Below are 13,344 nucleotides of genomic sequence, written 5' to 3'. Positions count from 1 at the left end.
GAACAGTGGGAATTTCTCCAAAAACCAAGCTCCGGTATTTGGGACAAGTGCATGTTTTTATTTGGCACTGATCACAGGCCAGAGAAAATGTCCTAAACTTTGAACCCACCCACTGATCAAGAGGACCAAATGCTCTTGCGAGTTGTGTCACCGCCGCCAGGTCCCACCTCCAGACCTTAATGGTAAGGACCTTGCACATGCATGTACCCACAAACGCAGTGCACACGCCTCCCACTCGGGCATGTGTGTGCTTGCATCCCTATGCCCATGCAGGGGAAGAAAATACAAACAGGATTGAAACATGGAGGTGTTTCCATAGACAAACACCCTGCCCAGTTCAGACCTCCTGGGTTTCAGCCGTGAGCACCTGCCACACACGCATTGTCCCCAGGTCGTGGGTCACAGTGAGGCCTCCTACATTGTTTATTAGAAGGTGCTCAGGGCTGGAACTTCCGCCTCACAGATGCATGGTGAGCAGCCCCCGAGGGGTGGGGAGGCTGCTTCTTTGGGGGAAGCCACTGTTCTGCCTACTCCTTCCCTTTGCCTCCCTGGTTATTTCCTATTCACCTTCACCTGCAAGGCCCCCTCTGGGTTTCATTAACTTAACACTTACATAGCTCTTACTATGTGCCAGGTGTTGGTCTAAGCACTTTGTAAGTATTGAATCATCTTAGCCCTATGAGGCAGGGTCTATTATCCATTTTATATGGATGAAGAAACCAACAGAGAGGTTAAGTAGCCTGTCCAAAATCACACAGCTAGTGTGTGATGGAACCAGGGTGGGAACCTGGGCAGCCAGGATCCAGGATCCACTCTGCTGCTTTTACTCAGTGTTCCTCCAGGAATCAAAGGGGGCTCTGGGCACTTCTCCTGAAATTCCAGCACCTGGAGCTGAAAGTTCTCTTAGGTCTAACTCTTGACCATCTCTGAGTTCCACAGCCACCTGCCTTTTCTCTGCTGAAGCACTTCTCACTGTGAAATGTGACTGCCCATTTCCGTGGCTCTCTCCCCCACTGGACTGTACGCTCTTTGCAGAGCCTTTGCCAGCTCGGTCACTGTCATCGCCCTAACAATTTGTGCCTGGCACAGAGTCAGTGCCTAATAGCTGTTTCTTAACCAAGTGGATAAATGAGAAATGGAATGACCTGAGGACAGTTGGGAAGGTGGCACCAAGGGGACTGGGGACTGACTGGTAGTGGGCATGGGATGTGTGTCTAGCATGACCCCAGGGGTCATGACCCCAGGGGATCCACAGCACAAAGGATGGTAACAGAGGCAGGGCAGGAAGGAGGCAGCAGCGGGATGGCTGGCACATCCCCACTCTCCAGCTGCTGCCCCCACAGGAGCTACAGGAGCAGGTGCCTGAGGCTGGTCTGAGCCATCTGCCAAGGGCTGTGGGGCCACCAGCCTTTGGGACAAGGGTCTGGGCCCATGCTCTTCATTGCTGCCAGGAGGGAGAGCCCCATGTGCTTGAGGGCTGGTGGATGGAGGAAAGCATCCCCAGGCTGCCTCTACCTAGGTGTGAACCCCTGAAGGAGCTCTCACGCTGCCCTCAGGGTGGGGAAGACTGTACTCCCCTGACACTCCCAAGAGTGGCCAGGAAGTCAGGGTCCCTCTCTTGAGCTCTTCTACCTACAGGAAAGTAGCAAAGTCAGGCACAGTCAGAGGAAGGAAATTCCACATCCCCGCCTCTCTCCCCTTTAAATGAGAAACCCACAACTGCCTTTGCCGGAATTGCCGCGAAGGTTCTTTCAAGCAAAGGAGATGCACTGGCTGCTCAGACAGAAGGACAGACTGACAGACAGCAGCTGAGGTGGGGCTCCCTGCCTGCTTCCAGAGCTTTGCTGAGCTAAGCCCGGCCCGTGGTGTGCACCTGCCAGCCAGGTGACTTCCAGAGGTCAGAGGGTCCCTTCCCCAAGACACACGTTGGTTATGAAAGTGGGGAGCCCGGCAGATTCCTTCCGTCCACTGTCAATTGCTCCAGTTTGACCCTCTGCCTGAAGTTCCACCATTTAGGGGCTCCTACCTCTGAGCCCTCAATTGTTTGGGCAGTTTCCCAGTAAAGTAAGACACTTCTGGGCAGTTAAGCCCCTTGGTCCCCCTGTAACTAAATGATTGGGGGAGGAAGTAGCCTCCTCTCTGGCTCGGGGGCTGTGCTGCCGTCTCTAGGCTTCCTGTGGCTTCTGAGCTTGTCTCTTTAGGTGGTGGATGTCTATACGTGAGGAGTGGGGGGGGGGCGGGACAGCCACTGGCACCCGTGGGGTTCTGGACTCCTTTCCCCTGGAACTCCAACAACAACTTGGGCTGTGAGTTCTACCTCCCAGATGCCCCCAACAGGCTCCCTGGCCATCCCTTGCTCACCAGCTGGTAGAAGGTGACCTGAGGTCCCTCGGCATCATACAGGAACCACCAGGTGGCAGCAGCCACTGTGGCCAGGCCAACGTACACTGTGGGGAGGGCAGGAGAAAACTGGTTATAGTGGACACCTCTGGTTTTCTGGTATCCGTTTCCCCTTCCTAATAATTCGCTGGAACCACTCTCTCCCTTTCTGAGCCATGTGGTTTGCACACTACTGCAGGAGTAAGAGGACAAAACGCTCTTTCTCCTGCTTTATTTGAGGTTGTAATGGGGCAAGTACAAGGGCTGGAGCTACGGCAGCCATCCTGCCACCCCAAGGAGCACCTGCATGAGAATGGAGCTGAGGCAGAGCCAAAATATGCCAATGGTACTGTCTGAGGGCTGGGTCCAGCCATGCCTGAGGCATGATCTAATCTCTTCAGTTACACGAGCCCACACAGTTTCTCTTGGCATAAGCCAGGCTGAGTCATACTGGTCTGTAGTTTGCAAGTGTAACTGATACAAGGGTCTTAGGAAGCTCCAGGAACCGCAGTGAAGACTGGGGCCCCACTCACCTCCAATAGCCAGATATCGGAAGAAGAGCCAGCCACTGATGAGTGCCTCCCGAGGGTTCCGGGGCCGCTTCTCCATAATGTCCAGGTCTGGTGGGTTGAAGCCCAGAGCCGTGGCAGGTAGGCCATCCGTCACCAGGTTCACCCAGAGCAGCTGCACAGGGATCAGGGCTTCGGGCAGGCCCAGAATTGCTGTGACGAAGATGCTGGAACCAGAGTCATGGGCTCTAGCCCCAGCAAATGGAGGGTACAGCTCCTACTCTTACCCCAGGCCCAGGAGCTCCTGCACTGTCTCCACAGCAGCCCCGCCTCACACTGGGCCACCCCTGCCCCCTCAGTCCCAGCTCTGGCGCCTGGACAGACCTGCCTTTTAGGCCTCTCCTCTTGAGGACACAAGTCCTCTTTAGGGGCACACACACACACACACACACGTGGACAGTGCATGCCTGAAACATATACACATTTGTTCACAGATGTGTACAACAACCTAGCACAGGTTAAACAATCCCACAAACACAAGCAAACACCTACATGCTTGCCCCGACGTGCAGAGATGCAGAATTCTTACATAGCCAGGCAAACGTGTTCACCGTTCTCCACAGGCATCACTCACATGTGAACCTAAGTGCGTACCCAATTACACACTAGCACAAATCCTCATGCGAAAAGATGAACAAGGACTCACATGCACACACGTACACACACCTCTCACTCAGGCATACACCCTATGTGCGCGCACACACACACACACACGTGCACGAACACATTACTGCCCAAAGGTGAAGCAAGTTCTCCCATCTTGCAGGACTCTGAAAGTGGGAAGAAGGTCAGGCTGGAGGGATGACAGGGGACTTTTCAGGCACCACCTCAGGGGCTGAGGTGCATCAGGGCCTCTGGAGAATGATGAGGTGTCCCCATCCCTCCCCACCCTGAGGTGGGACTCTGGAAGGCCCCAGCCTTCCAGGGCAGGGCACGGGTCCCTCCATCCCTGCAGCCCCATCCCAGGAACAGGCATTTCCCCAGTCTTAGGGATGCAGAGCTGGTCCAGAGGGCTGGGAGGAGGGAACACAGGGCCTCACCAGACGACCTCGCCAACATTGGAGGAGATGAGATAGCGGATGAATTGCTTCATGTTGCTGTAGATGGCCCGGCCCTCCTCCACTGCAGCCACGATGGAGGCAAAGTTGTCATCTGACAGTACCATCTCTGCCGCTGACTTGGCCACGGCTGTGCCGGAGCCCATGGCGATGCCGATCTCCGCTTTCTTCAGGGCTGGGGCATCATTCACCCCGTCTCCAGTCTGAGGGCCAGGTTAGGTAGGTTCATGCCTGAGAAACTTCCCTTCTACCTCCCTGACTCCCCTCAACTCAGCCTATCACCAAGTTTAGGGGATGTCCCCGAAGAAGCAGACAGCTGGACAGAACAAATGGTGAGGTCATGAGCCTAGAAACTGATTTGGGGATGAGGCTAAGGGGAAGGCAAGGAGTGCAGATAAGGACAAAATTGAGGAGATCAAGTCAAAGATCAGAGAGAATGGTGAGGTGGGGACAGGGATGAGGGTGAGTCAACGCCGAGAGCAGGGGTGAAATTCAGGTGGGATGTGGGGTAGAAGATGAAATTGAGATTAAGGACAAAGGTAAGCTCAAGTCAGGAATGAGGTGAAGGTCATGGCCCAGGTCAAGGGTCGGTTAGGTGTTGTAGTCAAGGGGAAGGCTGGAGCCAAAGTGACGAGCAGGGTCAAGAATGGACTCCTTTCAAGATAAAAAAAATTAGATTAAGGTAGAGGTCAAGTCAAGGCTATGGTCCATATCAGGAACGATGTCATGGTAGAAGTTGGAGTTGAGGTCAAGACTGAAGGCCAGATAAAAGTTGAGGTCAACATAAAGTACTGGACTGCGGGGGGGATCAATGTCAGGGAACAGATCAGGGTCCAGGTCAAGACTGGAACCCATATCAGGGTTGAGCTCAGACTAAAGAATCAGTTTAAGATGGTCAAGGTCAAGGTCAGGGACATAGTGTGAAGATCAAAATAAGGTCAAGAACAAGGTTACAGCTGTAGTCAAGTCGAGGTTGGTGCTCAGCTCATTATCCAGGTCTAGGCTGAGCCACAGGTCAGGATTAAGGTCAAGGTAAAGGACTGGGTTAGGCTGGAAGTCAAGATTATAAACTGAGGCCAAGTCAGGGTTGAGGCTGAGATTGAGAATCAGTTCAGTGTTGATGAAGAGGTCAACAATCAAGAATGAGACAGAACAAAAACTGGGTCCAAACCAAATGTCCATTCAGAGGTGAATGGATAAAGAGACTGTGGATGGGAATTCCCTGGTGGTGCAGTGGATAAGACTCTGCACTCCCAATGCAGGGGGCCTGGGTTCGATCCCTGGTCAGGGAACTGGATCCCACATGCATGCCGCAACTAAGAGTTCGCATGCCACAACTAAGGAACCCTGGAGCTGCAACTAAGGAGGAGCCCGTGAGCCGCAACTAGGGAGCCCACCTGCCACAACTAAGACCTGGCGCAACCAAACAAACAAGCAAATACATAAATAAATAAATAAATCTTTAAAAGAGACTCTGGTATATTCACACCATGGAATGCCACTGAACAGTAAAAAAGCTATCGTGTAACTGATACCTGCAACAACATGGGTAAACCTCAAAGGAAAGAAGCCAGACACAAAAAAGCACATGCTGTATGATCCCACTTACATGAAAATCCAGGAGAGGCAAAACTAATCTATGATGCAAAAAAATGGGAAGGAGCATAAGGGAACTTCACGGGTTGACGGTAATGTTCCCTAGCGCGTGTGGGGGAAAAGTGTACTGATGTCTGCAACTTTGAAACACATTTAAGAAAAGATGGATGAAGGATGGGTAGAGGGATAGGTACGTGATAAAGCCAATATAACTATGTTATTTATAGAATCTAGATAGTGGATATTTATAGGCATTCACTATAAAAATCATTTTGACTTCTCTTCGTGTTTGAAATGTTTTGTAATAAAATGTTGGGAAAAATAAGAATGAAGCAGAAGCAGCGGTTGCCCGGGTTGCTCCTCCCAGGGCTTATGGCAAGTGCTCACCCCCACCCTCGCCACCTTCCCCAGGCTCCCGTCTCGTGGCCTCACCATGGCGGTGATCTCATTGAAGGACTGCAGGTTCTCCACGATGCGGGACTTGTGCGCGGGCTCCACCCGAGCGAAGCAGCAGGCCGTGCGGCAGGCGCGGCGCTGCTGCTCGGGGCTGAGGTCATCGAATTCTCGGCCCGTGTAGGCCTTGCCCGCCACGTCCTCTGTGTCCTTGAGGATGCCAAGCCGGCGGCAGATGGCCACAGCCGTGCCTTTGTTGTCCCCCGTGATCATGACCACACGGATGCCCGCCTGGTGGCAGCGTGAGATGCAGGCAGCCACCTCGGGCCTCGGAGGGTCCAGCATGCCCACGCAGCCCACGAAAGTCAGGTCCGTCTGCAGGGAGGGGGCAGATGCGAGTAGGGCCTGGGCCCATCCTCAGACTGCCACCTGCCCAGCACCACAGGCGGACACATGGCTCCCAGCCCTGGGGCCAGCACCCACCTCGTACTGCACAAACTTGCTGCAGTCGTCTAGCTGCATGTCCTCCTTCCTCGGGGGCGCATCCCGGGTGGCCAGTGCCAGGCAGCGCAGTGTGTCCGAGCCTGAGCTCCAGTCCCGGATCTTGGCCAGAATCTGCTCCCTGGAGGTGGTGTTCAGGGATACCGTGCGGCTCCCCACGCGGACTGAGCTGCAGCGCTCGATCACACTCTCAGGTGCCCCCTGCCGCGTGGGGTAGGGGAGGAGACAAGTCCGTCAGTCAGGACCCCTTCCCTCCCTCCTGCCTAACAGAGGAAATTGAGGCCCAGATACGGGGAAAGGTCACCCAAGGGGACACACAGCAAGGCACAGACCAGAATCCATTCTTTGGAAGCTCGGAGAGGGAACCAATTAGGCCCCACTGTGAGAAAGCCCAGAGGGAAGGGGGCTCACACAGGGTGTGACACCGTGTGAAGCCCAGGCAGAGGCACCCTCCCCTCACCAACCTGCAGCTGAGAAGGCCTGCTGCAGCATTTTGGGGGATGGGGTGGGAATGGCAGCCCTCCTGCAGGCCCTGCCTCCCTGCCAGCCTGCTGCTACCGGGATCCCAGTTCTGTGGGGTGCTCGGCAGCGGGACCAGGAACAGAGCCCTGCTGAGGGTGTGTGCGGTGTGGCTCTGGGAAGGTGGTCTTGGGGGTGCCGGGCTACTCAGCGGCCTTGGGGTCTCAACCCAGATCTCGCCCGAGGCCTGGGAAGAACCTCTGAATCCTCCATCAGTGCCTCCTCCCCCTCCTCAAAGGGCACTCCAAATGCTAGGTTTTTTCGGCTGCCCAAGCTCCCAGTACAGAAGCTTGTCATTTCCAAAGAGGTTAAAACCCTCCACTGCGCGTGAAGACGTGAACGGGGGTCTGGATGGGAACGTGGGTCTCGGTTTCCAAAACACAAAGCACCAAAGTTGCACACCAACCACCTCAACACGCCCTATCAGAAGCAAGAGGGGTTCCAAGACCTGCCAGCCTGACCTGCTGTTCAGATGGGGAGCCCGAGGCCCACACGGGGGTACAGTGACCGCAAGGTCATGTGGCCAGGCAGTGCCTCTCAGCCCAGAGCGGGGACCACAGGGCATCTGGCCCTGGCTTTATCTGCCCCACATGTGGATCCCACTCCCAGTTCCCCATGGCAGGCTGAGCACCCTTGTTATGGAGTCGTCGCTTTGACAGAGGGCCTCACACCTCCCCCAGTCTCCCACCGCTGCAGGCTCTGGCTCTCCAGAGGCCCCAGGCTGGTCAGGCAGGCCCACCTTCACAAACATCTTGCTGCCCTGGGCCGCTAGGCCAGGGTGGGTGGGCGTGCAGTACACCGACATGGACTTCCGGTCTCGGGAGAACTCCAGGGTGAACTCCTTCCGCATCAGCTGCTTGATGACCTGCAGGGCCCAGGTGGGTCAGGGCGTGAGGGGCACAGCCAGCAACTCTGGCTCCTTCCTTGCCAGCTGCTCAGCCCCATGAAGAGCCTCTTGCTCCCTGCACGATGTTGTCTACCCTCTTCTGACCCTGGCATTCAAGGCCTCTCTCCCCCTCTCCAGCCCCAGAAATGCCCCGAAGTTGCCATTTCCTGACCACGCTGTGTAATTCCCGACTCGGAGTCCTTGCCCACACTCAGCTTTTCCTCTCTTTTCCCCCTAGACCAGTCTCACTAGGGGTCTGAGGGCCCTTCTCCTCCCAGAAGCCTCCCACCACTTCATTCCCTTCCCTCCCTTCTCCAGATGCCCCAGAAGCCCCAGCCACGCGGCCTGTGGCCGAACCCTCAAGCTGCTCACCGCGTTGCAGGCCCCAGCTCGCTCCACCCGGGACAGGGCCTGCAGGTCCGTGTCAAAAACATTCATCTTCTCTACAAGGCAAGTCAGGGCCGTCTCCGTAGCCTCTCCCACCTTCTCATACACGCCCTTCGCCTAGCGGGGGCCAGGTACAGGGAGTGAGGGGCAGGGTGGCCCCCAGCCTCACCTCCCACTCGCTCCCTGCCCCCTGGAGCTCCCTTTGCCCGTCACCTGTAACGTCCTTTGCGCCAGGCCTGTGGGCCCTTCCCAGCCCAGCTGACCTGACCCTCCCTCCTCCCTTCCCTCCTCCCCTGACATCAATGGCCACGCACCTTTCCTGTCCTCTGAATCGCCCTCTGCTCACACTTCTCAGCTTCCTTCACCAGATTCCTCTTTCTAAACCTGCTGTCTGGGCCCTGCTCCTTCCGTCCACCCCCGTCTCCCTGAGGCCTCATATGCCTCTGGCCTCTCCCATCCTTCATGGGCTCATGATGGCCAGTGCCCACCCAGCCCACTGCAACCTCTCTCCTGAGCTCCAAGCCCACACGTACAGCTGCCACCTGTTGGACTCTGTTCCCTGGGGACCCTCAGGCTACCTCTCCCCCTCCCTATTTTGCCACTCCCATGACAGTCCCAGCCAGGACAGCAACTACAGGCTACCCTGACCTCCTCCCTCTTTCACCTAACCAGTCACCAAGTCCCAGGATCTGGGCTCCAAACTCTCTCTCCAACCCATGCCTGCCCCCCTCCCCCTGAAGCGCCAGCCAGGACTCAGCTGGCACCGCTCCGGCCTGGATGCCCACAAGGGGCTCCTCGGCTCCGGTCTTGCCCAGTCTGTTCTGTCCTCCACACAGAAGTCTGGGTGATCTTCTGTGAGTGCAGATCTGACCATATCACTCTCCTGCTCCAAACCCTTTGCTGTCTGTCTACTGCCCTCATCTGGGCATCAGACTGACTTGGCCAAGCGCCCCCGCCCCAACAGGCAGGAGCGGCCTCCCACATGCTCCAGCCACAGGGAAGAGCATTCAATGCTCGTTTCTGGGCTGTGCCTTCTGCTTTAAACACTTCTTAGTCTTGTCCCCCAAACCTCTTCCCCCAGGCACCCCTGGCCCTTCTGCCCTTTACATTACAGTCCCCCACAGCCCAAGAGCCCCGAGCAGGGTTCCAGAGCCAGTCTGAGGAAGGAGGGGTGACAGTGTGGAGTGGACAAAGGATGGCAGTGCTCCTGGGGTGTGGCACTCCAACGGGGCAGGACCTCCAATCCTGCGAGCTTTGATACTCTGGGAGCAAGGTCTGTTCTGAGCGCCTGGATACTAGGGAGGTCACGAAGGGGAGCGGGGGCCCACCTCGTTGTAGTCCAGCGCTGAGTCATTGCACAGGGCGCAGATGGTCGCCAGCTCAGCCAGCGCGTCAAACTGCCCGCAGCACACAGGCCACCCCCCCAGCCGCCTGTGGAGCCAGAGCTGTCAGTACGGTGCCCTTGTCCCAGCCCCTGGGCAATGCCCAGCTCTTGGCCCCCAAGAGGTCTCACCAATGACAGCTCTCAGAGCTGTCCTACATAGCTCCGCCCACCAGGAAACCCCGCCCACCTGAGCCCCCTCGCCGAGCACTTACACTTCGCCCTCCGGGGCATACGTGGTGCCCGAGATGGTGAACTCGTGCAAACTGCAGGTACCCGCTTCGGCCTCGGCTACCACGAACATCTGCGGAGCGCAGGGGCGTGCTCAGGCAGGCCCTCCTCCCTGGGCAGCCAGTCGGACTCAAGCCTGACCCCAGGGTGGTGTCCTGTGGGTCTCCAGAGGAGGTACCGGCCTTCCCTCCCCCAGGATCTTGGAGGTGAAGTGTAAGAGTACTGCGTCCAGGCTGAGGCCGGGCCTCTCTGCCCTGCCCAGCTGTGTCCAGTTCAGGCTTGTCCTTTGCTCTAAACCCACGAGAGATTTATGGCAGATTCTTCAATGTTCTGGGGCAGCTGCCAGCTTGACAGAGCTCTGAGCTGGGACGGGAAGCCTGGGTCCTTGCCCATCTCACTATGTGACCCCTGGCGGAGCACCTAAGCCTCAGTTTCTCCACTGGTAACGTGGAGAAAGTGGGATCAGAGTGCAGCTGCCCCTCCTTGCCCTTCAAGGGAACGAGTTCCTGACCTCCAAGGGAGGAAACCTACATAGCATCCTGAGGCACAGACCCCGTCCCAGAGAGTGAGCTCCTGCCCGCAGGGCCCAGCCCCTACCTGTGCCCCTGCAGGACAGGGGGCTCACCTCTCCCAGGGCAGCCCATGTCCTCATCTGTCAGCCAGCTCTGCCAGGGAGCTAATGCTTGCTTCCTGGAAACGGCCTCACTGCACATTCCCAAGCCAATGGCCAGCCCAGCACCCAGCAGGTGCTCAGTAAACATCCCTTCCATTGCACTTTCCTCCCTGCGCCTGGGGACAGCCCTCCAGCCAGCAGACCCCTGAGAAGTCAAGTTTCTTAGCCCATCATCCAGTATGTAAGGCCCCTACGACTTCCCTATACTGTGTTTTTCAAATCTTTATTTCAGAACCCCTAGTAGGACTGTTCAAATGAAGTCCTACTAGGGATTCTAGCAGGTCAGGGGCTGCAGGGCAGTAAAGCGTGCTGGTGCCGCCAACCCCATGGCAGCCGCTGATGGGCTTCTGTGGGTGACTAAGGTCTCAGATATAGAGCCTGGGTTTCCCAGGCCCAGTGGGCAGATTATGGGAGCAGGGGTGGGAGAGGAGTGATTGGGGGACCTAGGGAGCGGGAAATCCAAAAGCTTCACCGTCATGCCACCCACTCCTCTACCCCAGGGGCCTGCTGGAGTCTCAGCCAGACTCCCTGATGCATGTGGGCAGCAGCCCAGGATCTGGGATCAAGTGCCAGGAAATGAATAATTCCTGCCTGGGCCCTTCCCAGGTCACTGGAGCTGGCGCATCTGGTGATAGGCGTTGACCACAGAGAGTCACGGTGGTGAAGGATAGAACCTGGGTCCAGTCCCTGGTCCAGAAGATCCCACATGCCGCAGAGCAACTAAGCCTGTGTGCCACAACTACTGAGCCTGTGCTCTAGAGCCTGCAACCCACAATTACTGAGCCCTCGTGCCACAACTACTGAGCCCACGCGCCTAGAGCCCATGCTCTGCAACAACAGAAGCCACAGCAATGAGAAGCCCATGCACCACAGTGAAGAGTAGCCCCCGCTCGCCACAACTAGAGAAAGCCCGCGTGCAGCAACGAAGACCCAACACAGCCAAAAATAAATAAATAAATAAATTTCTAAAAAAAAAAAAAGAAAAAGAAGAAAAAAACGAACCTGGGTCTAGGCCCAGCTTGGATCAGATGCCCAGGCTGTACTTGACCCTCCCCTGTGTCCTTTATGGTTACCTGGCAGGGCTTGCACACCCAAACTTCAGATGGGGAAACTGAGGTTCACAGATGGGCAGTTGCCTGCCAGGACCCTACAGAGTGACCCATGGGTCCTAACGATGCATGTCCAGCCAGGCTTTGCTGCTCTGCCCCATGAGAACCTGGATCTGCTCCCCACCATGGGGCAGCACACAGGTTCTCTCCTCCACCTCTGGCCAAAAAGGAGTCAGGGAGTGGCCCAGAGAGGGAGCCTAGCCTGCCAAACATCACACAGCAATACCCAACCTGGCTGCAGCCACTCACCCGGCAGACTGACATCTGATTGGTGGTGAGTGTGCCCGTCTTATCAGAGCAGATGACCGAGGTGCAGCCCAGGGTCTCCACGGAGGGCAGACTCCGCACGATGGCGTTCTTGCGGGCCATACGCCGTGTGCCCAGTGCCAAGCATGTAGTGATGACAGCCGGGAGGCCCTCAGGGATGGCGGCCACTGCCAGGGCCACGGCAATCTTGAAGTAGTAGACAGCACCTCGGAGCCAAGAGCCGCCGTGGGCCGGATCAGCGAAGTGACCAATGTTAATGACCCACACGGCCACGCAGACCACGGAGACGGCGCGGGACAGCTGCTGCCCAAACTCATCCAGCTTCTGCTGCAGGGGCGTCCGCTCTGGTGCCATGGCCGCCATCTGACTCCGGATCTTACCCAGCTCCGTGTGCAAGCCCGTGGCCACTGCCACACCCATCGCCTTGCCCGATGCGATGTTGGTGCCCTGGCCGAGGGAGGGATAAGGAAAGGGCTGGTTAGCACCCCAACCGGGGCCCAGAACCCCTGATCCCTTCAGGCTGGGGCTAGGGCTCTTATTCCCCTCCTTGGCTTTCTTTTTCTCCATACTTAGTGCTCTCAGAGGGATGCCACTATGTAGTCTTGAGTCATTGTCATCGCCATGATAGTGTCAGCTCTATGAAAGCAGGGACTTGGTTCAGTGCCACATCCCCAGTGCCTAGTGTGGGGGGCCTGGCACAGAGGAAGCACCAGCTGATACTGACAGTATGATCAACCAGCACAGCACAGCACCAACCCATCAAAATTCAGCTCATAAACGACCAATACAGCCACACAGGAGTGTGGCTAACCGTGACCTCAGGTAAACAGTCGATAAATATTTACTGAAGAATCCAGAAAATGTGAGCTGAAGTCCATCCATTCCCAAGGCCCCAGTAAGATCCCCAAGCCCCGGTGCAAGTGCCGGCCAGCCTTGAGCCTCTGTGTCCTCTGCTGTAAAATGGTCCAACAGAGGCCCGAGACACAGCTGCTCTGAGGAGGCTCATAACTCGGTCCCCTTCAGACAGGTGCACTATGCTGAGGCTGGAGAGAAGGTGGGTTCTGGTAGCCTCAGCGTCCCTTCTGCCCTGAGCCATGCAGCTCCTGCCCCCCCTTACAGGCCCCTCCGCTAATGAAATGACCTGCAGTTAGCCAGGGCACCCTCCTTAGAAAGCTTCTAGTGACAGCTTCTAATGCCTGAACATGCCCCTTGGCGTCCCCTCCCCACCCAAGGCAGCTTGTCCAAAGCTTCCAGGCACCTAGGCAGGGTGCTCTCCTCAAGAAGAGCTGTGGGTGTATATCACTTTCTCCATTTCTGTTCACTTCTGGGGAGACTTTAATAACTTAGTGCCCAGGGCCACTGCCAATTGGCCTGACCCCTCCTTGTGGCCTCCGT

At 56.6% G+C, this 13,344-nt stretch overlaps 1 protein-coding gene across 6 annotated transcripts in view; it reads right to left on the bottom strand.

The window, feature by feature from the left end:
- The window catches only part of ATP2A3 (ATPase sarcoplasmic/endoplasmic reticulum Ca2+ transporting 3), a 69,635-nt gene that overhangs the window by 11,982 nt on the left and 44,309 nt on the right, over nt 1–13,344 (bottom strand). For all 6 annotated transcript variants that reach the window (XM_067717396.1, XM_067717393.1, XM_067717394.1 and 3 more), the window contains 10 exons: nt 11,932–12,396; nt 9,885–9,973; nt 9,617–9,719; nt 8,274–8,405; nt 7,755–7,880; nt 6,479–6,697; nt 6,035–6,370; nt 3,989–4,209; nt 2,913–3,115; nt 2,362–2,447 (listed from right to left, as the gene is read on the bottom strand). In XM_067717396.1, the coding sequence (XP_067573497.1) occupies nt 2,362–2,447; nt 2,913–3,115; nt 3,989–4,209; nt 6,035–6,370; nt 6,479–6,697; nt 7,755–7,880; nt 8,274–8,405; nt 9,617–9,719; nt 9,885–9,973; nt 11,932–12,396 (1,980 nt within the window). The remainder of the gene's footprint in view (nt 1–2,361; nt 2,448–2,912; nt 3,116–3,988; nt 4,210–6,034; nt 6,371–6,478; nt 6,698–7,754; nt 7,881–8,273; nt 8,406–9,616; nt 9,720–9,884; nt 9,974–11,931; nt 12,397–13,344) is intronic.

This window comes from Pseudorca crassidens, chromosome 19, assembly GCF_039906515.1.
Source record: "Pseudorca crassidens isolate mPseCra1 chromosome 19, mPseCra1.hap1, whole genome shotgun sequence".
NCBI lineage: Eukaryota > Metazoa > Chordata > Mammalia > Artiodactyla > Delphinidae > Pseudorca > Pseudorca crassidens.
The sequence above is the reverse complement of the archived record's forward strand: the minus strand, read 5'-3'. Positions and strand labels throughout refer to the sequence as shown.